Genomic DNA, 21669 nt, shown 5'->3' on the forward strand with positions numbered 1-21669 from the left:
CTCGTCACTTTAAATCTGGCAGATTCACTCATTCCCCCAATGTCAGCCACTCACTTAATATTCCAATCCCATATTCTCCAGTTTATGTGCAACAGCCTTTCATGCTGGTATCCTATCAAATGCTTTACCAAAGTCCAACAGTCATAGCATATCCACTCCCTTTATCCAACTCAGCTGTAACAGTATTATAAAATAAGTGCAAATTGCTCAGATATGATCCTTAAGTAAACACATGCTATTTTTTGCAAAGTATAGCTTGTTTGTCTACTCGTTTCTGCTGTGAGTTCTTACCAACCTCTCTGAAATCTTTACAATTACTCCAGAAATGCTAATTAGATTAACAAGTTAGACACATCAGTCTTTGTGCCATGCTTGTGTAATGGGAATATCATACATTCTTTTCATTCCTGTGGGATCTTTTCTGAGGTAAGACTCAAATTATACAAACATGTCAAGGACCTAGCCAATTCAGCTGAACATTTCTTTAGTAGGCATGCTGATATCCTATCTGTCCCAATTGCCAAATTCTTATCCAGGTTATGCAACAGCTCTAGAACCTCCTTTTCATGCACCTCTGTCTCTTCATCCAATGTAGTGGTAGCACTGTATACTATGTTACATACATCAGTTTGATAGATCTTAGTAAAGTGAATACTTATTATTTGAACTACTTGATCTGGTTCTTATCTTATCTGCATCAGTAAAGTTATTCTTCTGTTGTCATTCTTTCTTTTACTTGTAGCATAACAATAAAATAAAATTCTTTTGGGTTGCCTTTAACCTGTGAAGCCAATTTCTTTTCATACACTAACTTAGCTTTTCATTCAATACATGTAATTTTTCTGGTATATCATCATCATCATCATCAAATTCCTGCCATGTACCCTCAAGGGGTGTACAGGATATGACAGTACTACATGAAAAAATTAAATCATTACTAACTTCCTATCTACAATTTTCCTCCAAATCAGTCTGTTACTTGTCAGGACTCCAACATTATCAGATCTTATATTTCTATCGTCTAAGGCACTTTGCACCGTATCAATCCACCTATATCTTGGTCTTCCTCTGGGTCGTTTTCCTGCCAACCTGGCAGAGAACACTTGTTTTGCTAATCTTTCCTCTCCCATTCTATTTAAGTGACCATACCATCTGAGATTAGCTCTGCTAACGCATTCCTGGATGCTGACAATGTCAAGTTCTTTCCTAATATCCTCATTTTTAATATGATATTGCCATTGATGCCATCTGTTCACGCCTCTAATCTTTCTCAGGACTCTCATATCTGCGGTCTCTAATCTTTGGTCAAGTGTTTTACTTCTGACCCAGCTCTCAGATCCATAAGTTAAAATTGGTTTGAACACAGTCTTGTATACAGCTAATTTAGTGTTCCGACTAATTTCTTTCTTATTCCATATGAATTTATTCAATTGACTTCCCACGATACCAGCTTTGCTGATTCTGTTGTCTATTTCTATATTTAGTTTACCATCTTCAGTAAAAATTGTGCCTAAGTAGCTGAAATGTTTTACTTGTTCCACAGGTTCTCCATTCACAACACAGTTGACATTTTCAATGATTCTGCCTATTTTCATTGTCTTTGTCTTTTTATTGCTGACCTTCATACCATATCTATTACAACAGCTATTCAATTTAGTCAGAGAATCTTGCAGACTTGTAGCGGATTTATTTAGAAGTATAACATCATCCGCATAAAGCAAAGAGCTGACATTAACATCTCCAATTTTGATATCAGGTTTAATACCACATTCCTTCATAATGTGATCCATATAGATAATGAACAACAGAGGGGATAATGTACATCCTTGTCTCACACCAGATTTAACATTAAACCATCTTCCTGTACTTCCTTCAATTCTAACTGCTGACTCACAACTCAAATAAAGACTAAGTATTGCTTGATATAATGCCCCATTGACACCATATAACTGCAGCATATTGAATAGCTTCTCTCTTGGCACCTTGTCATATGCCTTTTCCATATCCACAAAACTTAAATACAGATCTTTGTTATATTCCCATGCTTTCTCGACTATTTGTCGTAAAGTGAAGATCTGATCCTGACAGCCTCTATTTGGCCTGAATCCAGCTTGTTCTTCACCAAGCTTTTCTTCCACAATTCTTCTCAACCGTTTCTCAAGTATACTTGCATAGATCTTGCCAGGAACACTCAGTAGGGAAATACCTCTGTAATTCTCACATTCAGTTTTATTTCCCTTTTTATATATGGGTACTATGAGAGCTCTACTCCAATCATCGGGAATTCGTCCCTCTGTCCAGGCTTTCTGAACTATGCAGTGCAGCCACTGTAAGACTCTTATACCACCATACTTCAGCATTTCTGGTCGAATATCATCTACTCCTGCTGCCTTTCCACATTTCAAGCCTTTGATGGCTTTTTCTACTTCAAGTATGGATATGTATTCCTGACTGCATGCCTGGTCAGTGTTTTTTTATCACTGTGCTGTCATCACTGCTTGTTTCATTTAGCAGTTTTTCAAAGTAATTACTCCATACTTCAAGGATATCTTTTTCTCCTGTTTTCATTTCACCTTTATCATCTCTAATTCCTTTTACAGCACTCTTTCCTCCATTCCTAAGCTTCTTCAACAACCTCCAGAATATTTTGCCACCTTCTTGATATTTTCTATATTCTTGCCAAAGTACTCCCATGACTTTTGTTTAGCTAGTTTTACACAGTATTTAGCATTCTTGCATTTGTCTCTGTATTCTGTAAGTGTAAAAGCTGACTTATTTGCCAGGAACTTTTGATATGCTTTCTTCTTTTCCTTCACTGCCTCTTTAACTTCCTGTGTCCACCAGGGAGTTCTGATTTTTTTATCTTTGCACACAACCTCACCACATGCCTCTTTGGCAGAATCAATCAATGTTTCCTTCAGAGTTTGCCACTGAATCTCCAAGGTTTGATTCCTGTTCTCAAACTCTTTCATTTTCTTTTCAATAATATTTCTGTATTTTAGTCTACAGTTTACATCTGAGAACTGCTCAACTTTTATTCGCTTTAAAACTTTCTTACATGTTATTCTTTTCAATATGAAATTCAATTTTATCCTGCTCAAGACTAAATAGTGATCACTTCCAATTTCAAATCCTCTGTACACTCTGGTGTCCTGCACCAGGGAGAAAACATCACTATCAACAATAACATAGTCAATGAGACTTTTCTTATTCCTAGCCTCTTCTCTCCATGTGAATTTGTGCACATTTTTATGTTGGAACATGGTGTTAGTAATAACCAGTCCATGTCCTGAGCAGAAATCCAACAGATATTTGCCATTATTATTAGCTTTGCTCTTTACTCCAAATTTTCCCAAAATATTTTTGTATGTCTCACAATCATTTCCTACTCTACTATTTAGATCCCCAACAAGGACCAACTTTTCCTTTTTCATTGTGTCAGTTGCTTTTTCTAAAGCCTCAAAAAATTCCTCCACTTCTACCTTAATAGAACCTTCTGTGGGACCATAGGCACAAATAAGTCTCATTGTCCAGTTCTCCATTCTCATATTTGCCCACATTACTCTACTTGAGACTGACTGCCATTCAAGAAGATTAGCCTCGTATTTTGTGTTGAATACTATGGCTACTCCTTCTTTTCCTTGATTGTTATTGCCTGAATATAACATTTTGTATTTATTGCTCAAAAAGATCTCACCAGTTTTGGTCTTTTTTGTTTCAGTCACCCCTATTATGTCGATCTGGTACTTATCTAATTCCTCAGCTAGCTCCATTTCTTTGCCATTCAGGCTTCTTACGTTGATAGTACCGATCTTTAACTCTGGTGATGTTGAGTTGGGGTTTGTTTTCAGATTTGTTCCAGTAGCTGACTTTTCGCTGTTCGCCCTGGTTCCCTGGCGAAAACAACGGGGGCCTTGTTTAACCGGGCGACGCCCCAGCCGGCATGAAATTTTGTCATGTTGTACCATCATTTTTTATTTTGGTTTAACCAATAAGAATACAATTTGGTCGGCTAAATCCCAAATTGCCTTTTTCTGGTATATTATATTAATATTCCCATGATTTCTCAACTATTCTGTTGTAAAGTGAAAATCTGATTCCAACAACTGTATTTGGCCTGAACCCAGCTTGTTCTCCTCCAAGTTTATATTCAGCAATTTTTTCTTAGCCTCTTCTTCGGTATGCTTACATAAATATTATATGCAATACTTGGTAATGCAATTTCTCTGTAATTCTCACATTCAGTTTTATTTCCCTTTTTTTTTTCTTTTTACAGATGGATAATATGAAAGTTCTACTCTAATCATCTGGAATTCAACCTTCTGAACCATGCATTCTGTATTAATGCAGTACAGCCACTGTAAAACTTTTATACCTCCATATGTGAGCATTTCTAGTCAAATATCATTCCCTTCAGCCTACCTTTTCCCACATTTCACGTTTTTGATGGATTTTTTTTTTTACCTCAAGCATTCATCATGTACTTTGTACTTATGCATTATGTACTCCTGATTACATTCCTCTAATATTTTCTACCACCTAATTTGTCACTTCTTGTTTCATTTAATAATCTTTCAAAATAATTACAAACATATAGGATCTCTTTATTTGCAGTTTCTATGTCACCTTTATCATCTCTGATTTCCTTTCACAGCACTTTTTTCTCCATTTCTGAGCTTTCTTTTTCATTAATTTTAGAACATTTTACCATCTTCCTGATATTTGTATTGTATATTCTTATTGAAGTCTTTCGAACACTTTTATTTAGCTACTATTACACACTTCTTTGCTTCCTTACATGTTTCGCTATATTATCTCAGAGCACAGGCTGACTTACCTGCTAAGAGCTTTCAGTACAATTTCTTCTTTCCCATCTGCAACTGATTAGTGGTTCCATGAAAATTCATCGAAAAACAATTAATCGAATGAACAATTCATCAAAAAAAACAATTCATGAAATTAAGTTAAAATTTTAACTAAAATTTCATTAAATTGCATCAAATAGTGAATCCAAAGCGGAATTGCTAATATCATTTTGAGCCTGCGTAGTTCAGTCGGTATAAATGAAGCCGTTTAGTTAGAAAGACCTGGGTAGTTGGAATTCCATGTACGATGCACATAATTTTTATCAGTCATGTTCAGCTGAAGGTAAGTTAGCAGGCATAATATGTAGATGGCTGGGCTTTTCCTCCCAGAAACAGACAAATCAGTCTCATGAACAGACACGAAACAGTTATCGAACAAGAAAGACAATAAGTTTCACAGGAATTCAGAAATTCCTGTGAAACAAAAGAAAACAGAACGACTCCCACCTCACACTATAGAGCTATTGAAAAAGAGAAAAGAACTGAAGAAATCTGAAGGAAATTTTCTAGAATACAAAATTATCTGTAAGTTACTAAGGAAAAGAATTCCAGAAGACTACAAAGCTTTCAGGATACAAAAACTAAGAGAAGCAGTGCAGGAAAAATCCATCCTGAACAAAATAGAGAAAGACTTAAATTTTAAACAGTCAATTCCATCTGCTTTACAGGATCAAAATGGAGAAAAACATACTAATAGAAAAAGGATAGAAGAAATTGTGCAGAATTTTTATATTGATCTTTATGCAACTAAGTGCCAAGTCTCAGAACCTATCATTCCAAAACCAAGCAATATACCAGATGTACTTCCAGAAGAAATAGAACATGCCCTTAAAAAAATGAGTAAAGGTAAAGCCTCAGAACTTGATCATATTAAGGCTGAAGAAATCCAACAAAGTGGACCAATTATTTTCAAAGCCCTTGTTGCCAGATTTACGTGGTACTTCAAAGAAAGAAAGAAAGATTCCGGAGGAATGGAAGACCTCAAAAACCATACTTCTATTCAAAAACAAGGAACAAGTAACACATAAAAAAAACTATCGCCCAATCTGTCTACTCCCTCACATATATAAAATCATGAACAGAATCCAAAACATTCTTGAAGACAACTCCAGTAGAGAGAGAGCAGGCAGGATTCAGAAGTGGCATCTCCACAATAGATCATATCCAGGTCATTTCACAACTAACAGAAAAATGCAGAGAATATTGAATCCCTCTATATTTCCTCTTTATTGATTTTAAAAAAGCATTTGATACCATAGAACACAATGCAGTCATCAGTGCCTTACTGGAAATAAATGTGGACCCTACTTACATCCATATGATAAAAGAAATTAATAAAAATCAGACCACACAAATAACCTATTTGATCAACCTATAAATATAGATATAAAGAGAGGGGTGCGCAAAGGCGATGTGATCTCCCCAAATCTATTTACTAGCACTTTAGAATACATTCTGAAAAAATAGACCTAAATGGAAGAATAAGGATAGATGGTGAAAAACTACAAATCCTTATGTTTGTCGATGATCTAGTACTAATATCCCACAACCAAAAGACCTAGAAGAAATGGGTGAAAAAATATACACAAATAGCAGTAAGACAGGCTTAGAAATGGATCATAAACATCTACACAAGTGACAGTCACCTATGTATTAATAACATCCCTATAGAACAAGTTGACTCCTACAATTACTTAGGACAAACAATAAAAATGAATAACAATTTATCTGAAGAACTAGCAAAAAGAAAGAAAGCAGCATGACTATCATTCAACAGACTAAAAGAAACACACACTGATCCAAATCTTGACATCTCTGCAAAGGCAAAACTATTTAATAGTGACATTCTTCCATCACTCACATATGGATCAGAAACATGGAACACAACAAGAAAAGAAGAAGAGACTCTTAGAATAACTCAGCGTGCAATAGAACATGGAATTTGTAACATCGGCAAAATGGAACATGTTAGAAACACGGAACTAAGAAAGAGATCATCAGGCATAAAAGATGTGGCAACTGCAGTATATGAAAGCAAAATGATATGGGAAGGTCACATAGCCAGAATCAGGGATAACAGATGGACATATAGAATACTCAACTGGCAACCAAGAATAAAGAGAAAACCAGGAAGACCACTTATAAGATGGAAAGATCCACTTACATAAAGAAATCTATGGATATAACATGGAAGAGAGAGGTTCGAGATCGTTGGAAGCATCTTTGTGACCTGTACTCATGGAGAAATCTTGAGTGAAACACAGGTCCATCAAAGTAATTGTTCTAAAATTATTCCCTATTAAAGTAGCATTGCTATCTCACTCTGCACGGTTCAGTTTTTGTTCTAAATGAATCACTTTTATCATAACATTTTCGAAAAGTTAAAATTTTTCGTGAATTGTTTTTTCGATGAATTGCATTTTCGACAAATTGTCGTTCGCTGAATTGTTCATTCAATGAATTTTCTTTCGATTAACTGTTTTTCGATGATTTCTTCAGATACCCTGATTAGTCTTACTAATGATATACAATATATAAAGACAAGAATTTGAAGAATGCAATCACATTTTCAAACTCTTCAGCTGTTATTATTCCAGAGAATTACTGGGAATCTTGAAAACAGACTTGAACTGTGTCTTTAGTAGAACACACAAGCATATGTTATCAAATGTTATATTTTAAATGGTGAGCTTACATAATATTTTTCATCTTAAAAGCAAAAATCTTAATACATGTTACGTTAAGAAGAAGAAAGTTTGGTTGACTATAAGTTAACCAAACTCTCATCACATACAGAGGGAATGTTCCAGGGAGTTAAGAAAGTTTTAACTTACCTTTTTAACATGAGTATTAGATTGGCCTAAGTTCCAAAGGAGTGAAAAGAAGGCAAAATTGTTTTGCTTTATAAAGGGAGTGATAAGACTAGGACTTCAAATTATAAGCCAATCTGCTTGTCTGGAGTTGTGGTCAAGGTGTTGAAGAAACTAGCGAGGACAAGGAATTCAGAACTTGGTTGACAGCAGTAGAATTCTCTTTAATGGACAGCATAGGCTTGCTAAAGGAAGATCATGTTTTAGCAATCTGCTTACTTATTATAACAAGGCGATGAATACATTGGACAAGGGAGATGCATATACAGTAGTATATTTATATTTTGCAAAGGCTTTTGATAGATTGCCACATGACAACCTAGTAGTTAAATTGAAAACTGATGGGGTTGGACAGTAGATTGCATTAGATTGGAGATTAGCTGTCTGATAGCTATCATCAGGTTGTGTATGGGGAGTGATATCCCAGAAGAGAAAAGTCAGTAGTGGTGTGTCCCCCAAGGATCTGTTTTGGAGCCATTATTGTTTAATTTGTATTTAAATGACATTGGAAGGGGCTTAAATTGTGATATACAGTTGTTTGCAGATGAGAAGTAGTTATGAGAAGTAGAGCAGATGTTGTAGCCTCAAACAGATTCTTTGAATGGGCAAGTGAGTGGGGATGTCAGTTTAATGTAGCAAAGTGTAAGGTTTTAAAATTTGGGGAGTAAAGATTGGATGCAGAGTATAGGATTGATGAAGATATTTTAGAAGATGTGGAGAAGATGAAAGATCTGGTAGTGATGGTGGACATATTACTAAAATCGTGGAGAAAGCACATCAAGCTTTTTTTACTGTGCACGATTTGGTTACCTGGTTTGCAAAAAAAGATGATGAGTTTTTAGAGAGGGTTCAGAGACGATTGAATAAGTTGGTTTCTGGTCTCTGGAATGTGAAATATGAGGACAGAATAAGAAAATGCAAATTACAGAGCCTAGTGACAGAAGGAAAACGGAGACATGATCAAGACGCATAAGTTGGTAAGGGGTAATTACCAGATTAACATGGATGACATTTTTCATAGAATATCTGGAGATTTGGGGGAGGGGGAACTACTGGCAATCCCTGGAAGCTGTATAAGTGGGTGTGAGCAAGGGGGGTGAGGAGTAGATTTTTTGCATGGAGAGTGGTGGGTGATTGAAATGCACTGCCTGAGAATGTGGTCAGTGCAGGGACAGTGAAAAGTCAGTGCATAATGAAAATAAAAGAAGAAAAAAAATCAGTAATTTCTCACTTTTCATAGGAAAATGTCCTGACCCCCAACCTCATACAACGAAAACTCTAATTTGTATGAAATTTTGGTTAGATTCCTAATCTGCAACTGGAACAGTCAGCTCAAGAAAATATATGAAAAAAACAAATTATTCAGAATTACAAATCAACACAGAGCATTATGAAATCACAAAATTAAAACATGAAAATTCAATCATTAGGAGTAAAAAAAAATAAAGAAAGAAAAAAGGAAAGTATTGTTACTCATCTGTTATGAAATCTACTCACATATAACTTCTAAAGTGCAAGCCAAGTCATAATCACAAGGTTGAACTTCTGAATGGTTTTGACATGGTTTTTAATGTTAGAATTTTCTTATTTAAGAGCAAAAATATTTCTGATTATAAACAATGAAAAATAAAACAAATTAATTCAAACTTTTATTAGCAATGAAAAACTAGAATTTAAATTGTAGAACAAAATGAATCAGTATATAAAAGAATAATAAAAACAAAATCTATCAAGTCCAGATTGTAACTTTGCTTTCAGCATTAAAAATAAAAATTCATGTCTCATTTGCATACTGGCATGAAAGATCATTATGAAAATAATACAGCTTGGTAAATGTATAGTTACCAAAAATAAATTTGGATGAATTATAATTTTTGACAATAGTAATTTCTGAGTTAATAAGTTTTAAGGACTAGAGAAACAGATTGGTTTTAATTTTTAACGATCAAAAAAGTTTTAAATAATGAATTTTCATCTCTTTAATTAGGCATTTTTTTATAATTTAGTTCTATATGCTATACTACTTTCCACAGTTTTATACGTAAGAATTACTTTTTTCCCTTAGCAACCAGAAATTCTTCATAAATACCTAAAGGGGCCCTTTGAGATAACCCAAGCTATATATATTTGGATGTGTATATGAATTTAGTATAATTTACTAACTAGGAATAGCAACAATTAAAAGTTGTTATTTTTTTTAAATTCCATAATAATCCAAATTGACAATTCTTGTAAATGTTTAAGTAGTAATGTACTCAGAATATTGTTCATTTGAAAAAAAAAAAAAAAGAAGAAAAAAAAGTAAACAACTGGCAAATCAATTTTATGTAAAACCATGAATTTTTTCCTTTATCATGACTCCTAAATTAAAAATTTTCTTGTTGTTTAAAAGTAAATGTATAGTTACCAAAAATGCTTGTGAACCTGTGAACCTGTGATGATATTGTAGCATATGCTTCAGATTAATCTCTGTGGTACCAGTGGGTGATTGTAAATTTTCAAAAAAATCAGCACAAATGAAGTACAAAATCAGGAAAAATGCAATAAAATTTGATGTATTAGGGTACTTGAGATGTAAAGAATTAAGATGCAAAATAAATAATGCAAGAATTATTTGTTTTTTTTAAAAAAGTCTTTTTTTTTAATTACCAACAGGATTACAACATAAGCTGCAAGCCACCATCAACTATCAGAACCTGAAAAAAATATATAAATAACTGCTATAAGATTGACAGTTTTAATATGATAAGTGTAACAGCTATTAAAATGCTATTAATCAATAAATTTAAGCGTATCATAAGATTTTTAGTATTATTAAACATTTATTGCTGCAATATACTGTAGAGTAAAGATTGTGTCTGCTACAAAAGAAAGGTGTGCAACTTGTAGATGAATGGAGTGAATTTAATAGACTAGACATTCACTCTATAAACTGATGAATTACACTTGATTTTACTTGATGGCTTTGGAGTTAGGTATTTGGAAAAACTTTTGAGTGAGAGAATGGAAGTACAAAATCAGGGACTGGAGCTAGTGATAGGAAGATGTAGGCCCCTTGAGGTGAGCAAGTGAGTGAAAAAATGGAAAAGATTGAGGAATACTGAATGTACTTTGAAATCTGAATGGGAGAGTCATTAAAAGATGCACCTGTGATCCTAAGGGAATTTCATCATGAAGATAGAGTCAAGAGAGGGAGGCAGTGCATTTGAGGTTATCTGGTGTGAGATAAAAGCCAAAAGCATAACATACAGCTTTCCTGTCATAGGTCAGGGAGTGCGAAGGAAAAGATGCAATGATGTTCATGCACTGATAAATAAACTAAATAAACACAAGGTGGGTAATCATTGTGGGGAACTTCAATTATGGGAACATAGTTGAGGGTCCTCATAATAATTGCTCAATTCACCATGAAGGACTTCAATTGGGGAGAAGGAAATTGAATTTATGCAGCAATCGTACACCCACACTTTGTAGAACCAACCTTGGCTTTGTGCCAAGAATAGGCATTTCATGCTGAAGGAGGAAAAAGAAATAAAGGATGTATGAAATGGCCACCAACATGTGAAGTCACGTGCTTTATACATAAAGTTCAATTTGCTCTTACGGTTGATCAATGGGTAGAGCTGAGCTATGACTTTGGAAGATTTGGAACAAATGAGATTGATGTGTTTATTGAAAAGGAGTTTCTTATCCAATAATACCCCAAGATATTTGGTCTCTGATTGCCATGGGATCTTTTGACCAGAGAGCAGGATGTCTTCTTTGTTTGCAGATTTTTCTTCTTGAAAACATTATGGCTGAGCTTTTGAGGGGGTTCACTTGAATCCTCCAGTTTGTACTAAGGAACTCGAATCGTTGGAGAGGTGCATTTTCCGTAAGCAAACTCTCAGTCGGTGCGTAAAGTATTTACTAAAATAAAGAGCCAAAAGACTTCACTTCGGCGATGCAAAATATCTAAATTAAGTGGATATTAAATCCTACATCATTTCAAAGCCGAATACAGAAACTATAAGTTTCATGCAGAAACTATAAAAGTTCATCATCATCATCAGCAGCAAATTTCTGACATGTACCCACAAGGGGGGTGTACAGGATACAATAGTACTACACGAAAAATTTACATCATTACTAATTTCCTATCTACAATTTTCCTCAAAATCAGTCTGTTACTTGTCAAGACTCCAACATTATCAGATCTTATATTTCTATCATCTAAGACACTTTGTACCATATCAATCCACCTATATCTTGGTCTTCCTCTGGGTCGTTTTCCTGCCAACCTGGCAGAGAACACTTGTTTTGCTAATCTTTCCTCACCCATTTTGTTTAAGTGACCATACCACCTGAGATTAGCTCTGCTAATGCATTCCTGGATGCTGACAATGTCTAGTTCTTTCCTAATATCCTCGTTTTTAAAATGATATTGCCATCTGTTCACGCTTCTAATCTTTCTCAGGACTCTCATATCTGCGGTCTCTAGTCTTTGGTCAAGTGTTTTACTTCTGACCCAGCTCTCAGATCCATAAGTTAAAACTGGTTTGAACACTGTCTTGTATACAGCTAATTTAGTGTTGCGACTAATTTCTCTCTTATTCCATATGAATTTATTCAATTGACTTCCTACCATACTAGCTTTATTGATTCTGTTGTCTATTTCTATATTTAATTTACCATCTTCACTAATAATCGTGCCTAAGTAGCTGAAATGTTTTACTTGTTCCATAGGTTCTCCATTCACAACACAGTTGACATTTTCAACGATTCTGCCTATTTTCATTGTCTTTGTCGTTTTATTGCTGACCTTCATACCATATCTATTACAACAGTTATTCAATTTAGTCAGGGAATCTTGCAAACTTGTAGTCGATTTGTTTAGGAGTATAACATCATACACATAAAGCAAAGAGCTGACATTAACATCTCCAATTCTGATATCATGTTTAATACCACTTTCCTTCATAATGTGATCCATATAGATAATGAATAACAGAGGGGATAATGTACATCCTTGTCTCACGCCAGATTTAACATTAAACCATCTTCCTGTACTTCCTTCAATTCTAACTGCTGACTTCTAACTCAAATAAGGACTAAGTATTGCTCGATATAATGCCCCATTGACACCATATAACTGTAGCGTATTCAATAGCTTCTCTCTTGGCATCTTGTCGTATACCTTTTCCAGATCGACAAAACTTAAATACAGATCGTTGTTATATTCCCATGCTTTCTCAACTATTTCTCGTAAAGTGAAGATCTGATTCTGACAGCCTCTATTTGGCCTGAATCCAGCTTGTTCTTCACCAAGCTTTTCTTCCACAATTCTTCTCAACCGTTTCTCAAGTATACTTGCATAGATCTTGCCAGGAACACTCAGTAGGGAAATACCTCTGTAATTCTCACATTCAGTTTTATTTTCCTTTTTATATATGGGTACTAGAGCTCTACTCCAATCATAAGGAATTCGTCCCTCTGTCCAGGCCTTCTGAACTATGCAGTGCAGCCACTGTAAGACTTTTATACCACCATACTTCAGCATTCTGGTCGAATATCATCTACTCCTGCTGCCTTTCCACATTTCAAGCCTTTGATGGCTTTTTCTACTTCAAGTATGGATATGTATTCCTGATTGTATGCCTGTTGAGTGTTTTTCAGGATTACAGTAGAGAAGATGAACTACGTTTACCACTTGATCTGGGAAAATCCATCTGCAGTGTACTCCGCATATTTAACTGATGACCTAATGGAATTTATAGTAACAGAAATGCAGATCAGTGCTTATCTGCAAATCAGGATTGTGAAACTGCCGGTAGACAAGTGAATTCTAAGAATTAAGTTTATTAAGAACAAAATTATTTATGTATATGTTATACTACTGTGTAAAAAAAACACTGATCATAATTAAAAATACCATTATCAGAAAATAAAGTGAAATATAAGAAAAAAGTGAAAACAAGTGAAAAAAAGGAAAAAGAAAAAATACACATAACAAACAAAATAAATTGTACAAGATGAATTGCTCCTCCATCAACCCACATGTATTCCTGCCACACCTACAAGAATCACCTGATCAGCATTATTAGATCCTAGGATAAGCCCTTCCCTATAGTTATTTACTGAGCTAGCAATGTATACAGTCACTGTTACTTAATGGTTAGTGATTTAGATTTTGCAAAAATGCCTTTCCATCTTTATAAGTGTTTTTTTTTTTAACTATGCCCATCATAAATGCAAACACAAAAGTCTAGAGTTTATAGGATCACGTATTCTTCACTCCATCCCCAGATTATTAAAACATAAGCGCACATATAATATCACAGATATAAATTATTCATAATCCAGTATACCGAAAGTATTTTTTATTCATGCCTTTCTCTTTCTTATATTTGCTATTATTTACATCTTTTAGTAAATCAAGTATAGTAACTAATAATCAAATATATCATTCTTTCTAATTATTTTTTTTTAACATATTCTGAAAAAGAATGTTTAGTTTCACCTACCTGACCTCCCCCCCCCCCCCGGTATGCAGGATTAGTTACAATTGTAACTAATCCTGCATACCGGGGCATAACTGTCATGAAAAGTGATGCAAATATGTCTGATGAAATAGAAATTGCTGGCAATTTTGCTGACTTTGCCAAATGGTTAGGTTTAAGGCAAGAGAGCTACGATCGTTCCAACGTGACCGTGTTAACTATCTCTTTCAAGAAGTCCAAAAGGAGTGGAAAGAAAACAAAATTCTCTTCGCAAAGCAGGTGATAAGACTGCATCTTTTAATTATAAGCTGATGTGTCTGGAGTTGTGGTTAAGGTGTGCAGAAGTTAGCTGAGAGCCAGGATACAGAACTTGTCTAACAAAAGTAGCATTCTTTGTGATGGTTGGAATAGGCTTCTTAAGGAAGGGCCGTATTTTTCTTTTTAGCAATCTACTTATGCAGTGCAACAAAGGTATAAGCATTAAACAGATGATTTCAGAGGCAGTGTGAATCGGGTGGAGAGAGATCTGAGGTTCGTGCTTGAGAATGTATGGAAGAAGACAGAGAGGAAAGATGGTGAGTTTCTTGCCCAGGTATATAATTCAGAACTATGGAGAAGAGCATCAATAATGAATGGTATGATAGCCAGAATATACCAAAAGTGAGGCTTTTGGTATATTCTTGGATTACATGGATGCATAGAGGGCATTTGAGGACAAAAAGAAACTGTATGCGAGAGATGGTTTGCATTTGAATGAGGAAGGACATACACATCTGGAGAGAATGTTATTCTCCAAACAAGTCAGTGTGTCGATGCAGAGAAACTAGAATTATCAGAGTGAATGGTAGCAGGGGTGGCCTCTTGTGGGAATTGCTTGGGAGAAGAATACATCATGTAGTGCTGAATCCAGTGGAGTCTGGAGAGGATAATGATAGGTATAGAAACAGCAACAGTGCCTTGATCATTCTTTATACAAATGTCAGGATCTGGAATAAAGGAGATGAATTGGTGGTGCTGATAGCATCAGCCTGTCCAAAGATTATTGGGATCACTGAGACATGGTTGACGGGAAGAAGATGTACTGATAGGAATAGAAGTAGCCGGGTATAGCATTTTTCGGCAGGATAGGAAGGGCAGACACAGTGGTGGAGTACTGCTTGTGATACAAGTTGTGTCCTCTCAGAGTTGAGGATTTGAATAGTAATGGCACTAATGGTTTTGAGAGCATATGGTGTGAGGTGGAGTAGAGGCAGGACAGGATATTTAATGAGGTGTTGCTATAAGCCAGGGAGCAATAGAGGGTGAATAGCACCAGAAGCTTATGCAGCTGAGCTTGGCGAGTGCATAAAGAATGATTGTTTTGGGAGATTTTAACTACAGTAGTATTAAATGGGAAGAGGAAACTGCATGCATTAGTTAGGGAATGGAATATCTGGAATTCTTGAGGGACAAATGTCTTAGGCAACATGTATGACAAAGGAACATGAGGTTCAAGAATTGTGGATTTGGTCATAGCATCAGAAGATCTGATTATAACTGAGATGGCATCTCTGTCTCTATTTGGAGAGAGTGACCATGTGGTTTGACTTGGAAGATGAATAGACATGCAGGTGTATCAAAGAGAAAGGAATGTATGTGGAATAAGGCAGGTTTTTATAATAGTTTTTTTTTTTATCTGCTTGGGGTAGTTCCATCGATGGAGGAATTGGAAGGACAAGATATCATCAGTGCTTGGGAACTGGTGAGGGAATATTTATTAACAGCAATGGCAAGTTATATATCACGAGTGAAACAGAGAATGCAATTTGGTATAAAGTGGATGACAAACAATATCAAATAGGAACTGCAGGTGAAAAATAAGTTATGTAAGAGATATAAGGAGTGGGGTGGAGAGTAGATGCATGCAGAATATAAGACTCAAGCCAGTAGAGTGACTAGTATGGTAAGGAAGACAAAACTGGAATATGAGAAGAGACTGGCCTGAGATCCAAAGTAAATTCCAAGGAATTCTTTCATTATGTGGCCAGTAGGAGGAAGAATGATTGTAGAAGAATGACATTGTTGGATAAAAATGGGAGCAAAGTGACTGATGCAAAAGATATAGTGGAGTTGTTCAATGAACACTTAATTGAGGTATTTCATCCTAGAGAAGTAGGTTTTAATACTAGAGGGACAGGGCTTCGAGGTTTAGAAGTGCAAGAAGAGTATGTGTGTTTCAAATACAGAGCACTCTGGATGTCAATAAAGCAGGGGGACTGGATGAAATTTTGCCATGGGTTTTGAGAGAATGTGCTAAAGAATTGACAACTCCCTTGACCTGGCTTTTCAGTGCAAGTCTGGCCAAGGGAAAGGTAACCAAGAATTGGAAGATAAGATAGTGCCATTGTATAAGGATGGTAATATAAAGGAAGTGTCAAATTATATACCAGTTTGTATTTCATCAGTACTTATTAAGATTTTGGAGAAATTAGTGAGGGATCATTTACAGCAATTGGCAGATGAGGGTAATGTTATCTGTGAGAGTAAGCATGGATTTGTTAAGTGGTGTTCTTGTTTCAGTAATCTGGTTGCCTTTTATAATAAAGTGACAAGAATGGGTGTATGGGTTGATGAGGGAAAGGCACATTCTGCCATTTTTTTGGATTTTACAAAGGCATTTGACAGAGTACCACATGATAAGCTGATATTTAAGTTGTAGCACATGCCAGGTTAGTGAACTGAATTGGGGATTGGCTGTCTGATAGGTATCAGAGAGCTGTGCATGAGGGGCTGTATCAAGGAGGCAGAAGGTTACAAGTGGTGTCCCACAGAGCTCAATACTGGGACCTGTATTGTTTAACCTTTATATCAATGACATTGTCAAAGGATTGCAGCGGAATATTCAGTTGCCTGCAGATGATGTGAAGCTGGGAAGGGTTATTAGTAATAGTGAAGTCGTTGTAGCCCTTCAAGAGGATTTGAATAAAATGGACAAATGAATAGGGAGTTTCAGTTTAATTCAGCTAAATGTAAAGTCTTGAAGTTTGGAATACATCAACGGGAAGCTGCATACTTTGTTGGAGGAACTGTACTGGAGGAATGGGGGAAAGCAAGGGATCTGGAGGTGATGACTAATAGAAACCTGAAATTCAGGGAATATCAGGGAAAATGCAATTTTATCTCTGACTAGCAGAGATAAAAGAGTTGTCATTCCATTGTACAAAGCCCTGATCAGACCACATCTGGACTACTATATATTTGAAGGAAATAAATTAACCTTGGAAAGAGTGTAGAGGCAGATAACAAAATGATATCAAGACTGATGTACGTTATGAGAAAAGACTGAGGGAATGTAAATTGCAAAGTTTGGTAGACAGAAGGAGAGGATATCCCTGGAAGCTGCAAAAGGACATCATGAAAAAGAGGGTAAGGAGTGGTTTCTTTGCATGGAGGGTAGTTGAACCATGAAATGCATTGCCTCATAGAGGTGAGAGCATGAATGGTGAATAAGTTCAAGGATTGGTATGATAGACTTTGTGTTTTCTAGGGTGGGCCTCCCTCGATGAGTCTTGCACATGGAGGTATTGAATTATCATCATCATAATAATAATATGTATCATTTTATGCAATCTCTCAAAGTTTATATCAACATCAAGATCAAAGATGTTAGTGAAGCTGTTAGGAGGCAGAAGGGAGAGGTGAAAGAGTTGAATGTTTTGTCAGGAACAAATAATTTGAAAGGGTAGAAATATGCAATGAAAGAGGAATAAATATGAAAGAGTTGTTGAAAGAAGTGAAAATGAAGAGAAAGAATGTAAAGATTGTGAGTCTGCTGCCTTGGTATGATAAGAAATAGTTGAGAAGAAGGGTCATGATTGCTAATGAGTCAATGAGAAGATTGTGCAGGAGTAATGGTGTGAAGTTTATCGATGTATCGAGTGAATTTGATCGAAAGGAACTTATATATGCCTTGGATTACATCTGAATGGTTTTGGAGTTAGATGTTTGGAGAAAGCATTGTTTAGTAAAAGTCTGGAAGTGCAAAATCAGGGAAACTAGAGATATTAAGGAGGAATGCAAATTATGGAATGCTCAATGCAATTTTGCAGGTTTCAGATTCAAATGGGTTGGTAATGACATTACACAAGGGTGACTGTGGGCCCAAGGAGATGGTGAAATGCATGTACACAAATGCCAGAAGTATCAGAAATAATGGAGAGGAGTTTTTGGCATTGGTGAGCTTGACTTGGCCCAAACTTATAGGCATCAGTAAGAACTGGTTGACAGAAAATGATATAGTTACAGAGATAGAATGTAAAGGATATTGCATTTCAGGGAGGATAGAGGGAAAGAAGGAGATGGGATACTGATGATGACAGCTGAAGTACTACAACCAACAAAATTAGAAGTTGATGCTTTTTAGGTCTAGGTGAGATGATTTATTTGAGACTGTCTGGTGTATGATAGATGCCAATAGGACAAAATATATTGTCAGTTGTTGATAGAGACAAGGGGGGGGGGGGTCACAGGAAGAGCTAGATGCCATACATCAGTAGATTAGTATAATGAATGTATGTCAAGACAATATTATGGGAGACTTCAACCATTGGGGTCATAGACTGGAGGGCGGAAAGGGGGCATGGCAAGATGGAAATGGAATTTATACAGTTTCTAAGGGATAATTACCTGAAACACCATATTATAGAGGCGATCAGGGATTTGAGAGTGCTAGGTGTAGTAACAGCATCAGAAGATATATCCATAACCAAGGTAGACACTCCATCTCCAATTGGGGAGAATAATGTGACCATGCAATTGCAATCTTGTTCTGGGAAGTTGCTAAACAATTTGGAATTCTCTATCAAAAAAAAAGGGTTTTGGTTGAACTATAAAACTAGTAATTATGACAGGCTTAAGAGGCATCTTGGAGCATTTCCGTGGCTTGAGAAGTTTCAAGGAAAGAATGTCAGTAGTGAATGCAAAGTGGTCAGGGACTGTTTCAGAGAAGCAGTATCAGTCTACATATCCAAGATCAGGAGGATAAACCAAGTGGAGATTAAGTGGATGAATACAGATATAAAGCAAGAGCTGGAAAAAAAAAGAAAACACTGTGGAAAGAATATGAAAAAAAAGTGATCAGCAGATGTGCATACTCATGAGCAGTACAAGGTGCAAGCAAGAAGGGTAATATGGTAAGAAAGGCCAAATCAGATTATGAGAGGAAATTAGCTAAGCAGGCCAAACTAAATCCATAAGCGATTTTTCATGATGTAACAAGTAAGAGGGAAAATGATTATGATAGGATGAATATGATGGTCTGGAATCACCTATGGAACTTTTCTTTTGTTGTAAGTTCTGTTCCTCCAAATTTTTTCATTAGGGACCAGCTTTCCAACTAGATTTAGAGAAGTCAAGTTCTTCCATGACTGATAGTCATCTCTCTCTCTCTCTCTCTCTCTTTTCTATTGTCATCCAGGAGCTTTATTAGTTCTTTAACCACTAATGAGTCACCAGATTCCTCGTGCAGGGCTAGCATTATCTTCAAGCTCTTTGTTCCAGCATTGTGTATAATGGGGCCAGAAACCACGGGGGATGGTTGTTTTGGCTATTGTTTTTACCAATTTGACAAATCTGGTGTAGTTTTTGGCACAAAAAGGATGGTATTGATGGTTTGATCAATTTTTTTTCACCAAACTCCCTTCAATTGGCTTTTCATATGTTCCCTCCAGGGATTGGAGCAGTTTTAATAAGTGGAATAGATAAACCAATCTCCAGAAGGAAACAGCGATGTTGGCTTTTTGGAAAGTTTCCAAGGATAGATCTATTTATTGGTAGTGGGTGGTTGTCAGTGTCTTTGGAGGCTATCCATAGGTTGGGAGTATATGTCTTTCCTCATCTGGCAGAATGAAAGGTTCCTGGTTGTTTAGCATCGAAGATCAGGTGAAGGTTGTGGATATCCATCTAGTTGGCCAATTGTTTAGCAGATTAGTACCCCACATGGAGTGGTGGGAGTTGAAATCTGAGACCAAATTGCACTTCTTATCCATGTTATTCAAAGGGTGTTACAGAATCGTATCTAGGTTTAGCTGGACGTCTATAGACATCATGGCCAGTTGGGGGGGGGGGGGTAACATAACTAAGTTGAGTTAAGCAGGCCTGGGTGCATGTAAATGGCAAAACCATGACTAGGATGTAACCTCTGGGCCATTAAGATGAGGCCAGGGATCTTGAGTCTGTTTGTGGAGGTGTCAGGCATATGGGTCTCTTGAAGTACATTGATGTTATTTTTTTGGAATATTTTTCCAATGAAAAATATCGATGAAAAAACTAATGAAAAATTGGTTAGGGCTCCCATTCAGAAATGGGTTTACAGTGAATCTATACTTTGCAATGAACAGCATGGGTTTACTAAGTGAATATCATGTTTTAGCAACTTGCTCACATTCTGTAATAATGTTACCATTGGACTAGACAAGGGGAATGGTTACACCATGATACTTTTGAATTTTGCTAAGGCTTTTGACAGAATGCAACATAGAAGACTGTTTCATAAATTGGAGAATATTTGTTTGGATTATAAAATATTAGTGTTTATAAGGTAACCAGTGGTGCACCACAAGGATCATCCCTTGGTCAACTGTTATTCAATCTGTACATTAATGATATTGGGAAGGATTTGACAGGCGACATACAGCTATTTGCTGATGATGCAAAGATAGGTAGGGTAATCAGGAATGCTGCTGATTTGGATATCAGTTCAGGATCTTGGATTGTTAGTGAATAGGAAGTTGAAGTTCAGGGACCACATAGCAAAGATTGCAAATACAACTCAAAATATAATTGCAATGGTGAACTGAACTTTCACATGTAAAGATAAGGATGTCATTTTGCCTCCCTACAAGGCCTCGTTAAGACCTCATTTGGACTACCGTACACAGGTCTGATCTCCTGGTTTCCATTGTGATTCTGATATAGTGGAGAGAGAGAGAGAGAGAGAGAGAGGGAGGGAGGGAGAGAGAAAGTGCAAAGGATAGCATTAAAAATTATATTAGAATTATAGAATACTGATTATGAAGACAGAGTGAGAATTTATAGACTGCAGACACTAACAAATAGGTGCAAGAGAGGTTTTATGATTGAGACTTACAAACTTCTGAAAGGGTCATACAGGATTTCAGTTGATGGAATTTTTCATTTTATGAAGGATGGGGAAAGGACAAGAGGGCATCCTTGGAAGCTGAGAATGAATGTCGCCAAGAATCTAGATCTCACCCCTTTTTTTTTAAGGGATGAGATCTAGGTTCTTCTCTCATAGAGTGGTGCATGATTGGAATGGATTGTCATTGGATGTTGTATGCGTGCAAGTAGTGGGAATGAATTCAAGAACAAGTATGATAGTTGGTGTGTGTGTGTGTGTGTGTGTGTGTGTGTGTGTGTGTGTGTGTGTGTGTGTGTGTGTGTGTGTGTGTGTGTGTG

At 36.2% G+C, this 21669-nt stretch overlaps 2 protein-coding genes across 3 annotated transcripts in view; one reads left to right on the forward strand and one right to left on the reverse strand.

The window, feature by feature from the left end:
* LOC150098713 (uncharacterized) overlaps positions 1-10342 on the forward strand; it is a 160431-nt gene extending 150089 nt beyond the window's left edge. For both annotated transcript variants that reach the window (XM_090404805.1, XM_090404803.1), the window contains exon 8: positions 9801-10342. In XM_090404805.1, coding sequence (XP_090260931.1) covers positions 9801-9820 — 20 coding nt within the window. In that variant the 3' untranslated portion in view covers positions 9821-10342. The remainder of the gene's footprint in view (positions 1-9800) is intronic.
* A 3-nt stretch (positions 10343-10345) lies between these two features.
* Positions 10346-21669, reverse strand: part of LOC150098715 (carbonyl reductase family member 4-like) — a 43922-nt gene continuing 32598 nt past the window's right edge. Inside the window, exon 6 of the mRNA XM_090404807.1 lies at positions 10346-10431. Within this exon, the coding sequence (XP_090260933.1) occupies positions 10393-10431 (39 nt within the window). The 3' untranslated portion in view covers positions 10346-10392. The remainder of the gene's footprint in view (positions 10432-21669) is intronic.

This window comes from Typopeltis vanoorti, chromosome 15, assembly GCF_054136105.1.
Source record: "Typopeltis vanoorti isolate ZY-2024b chromosome 15, IOZ_Tvanoo_1.0, whole genome shotgun sequence".
In the NCBI taxonomy this organism is placed as follows: domain Eukaryota; kingdom Metazoa; phylum Arthropoda; class Arachnida; order Uropygi; family Thelyphonidae; genus Typopeltis; species Typopeltis vanoorti.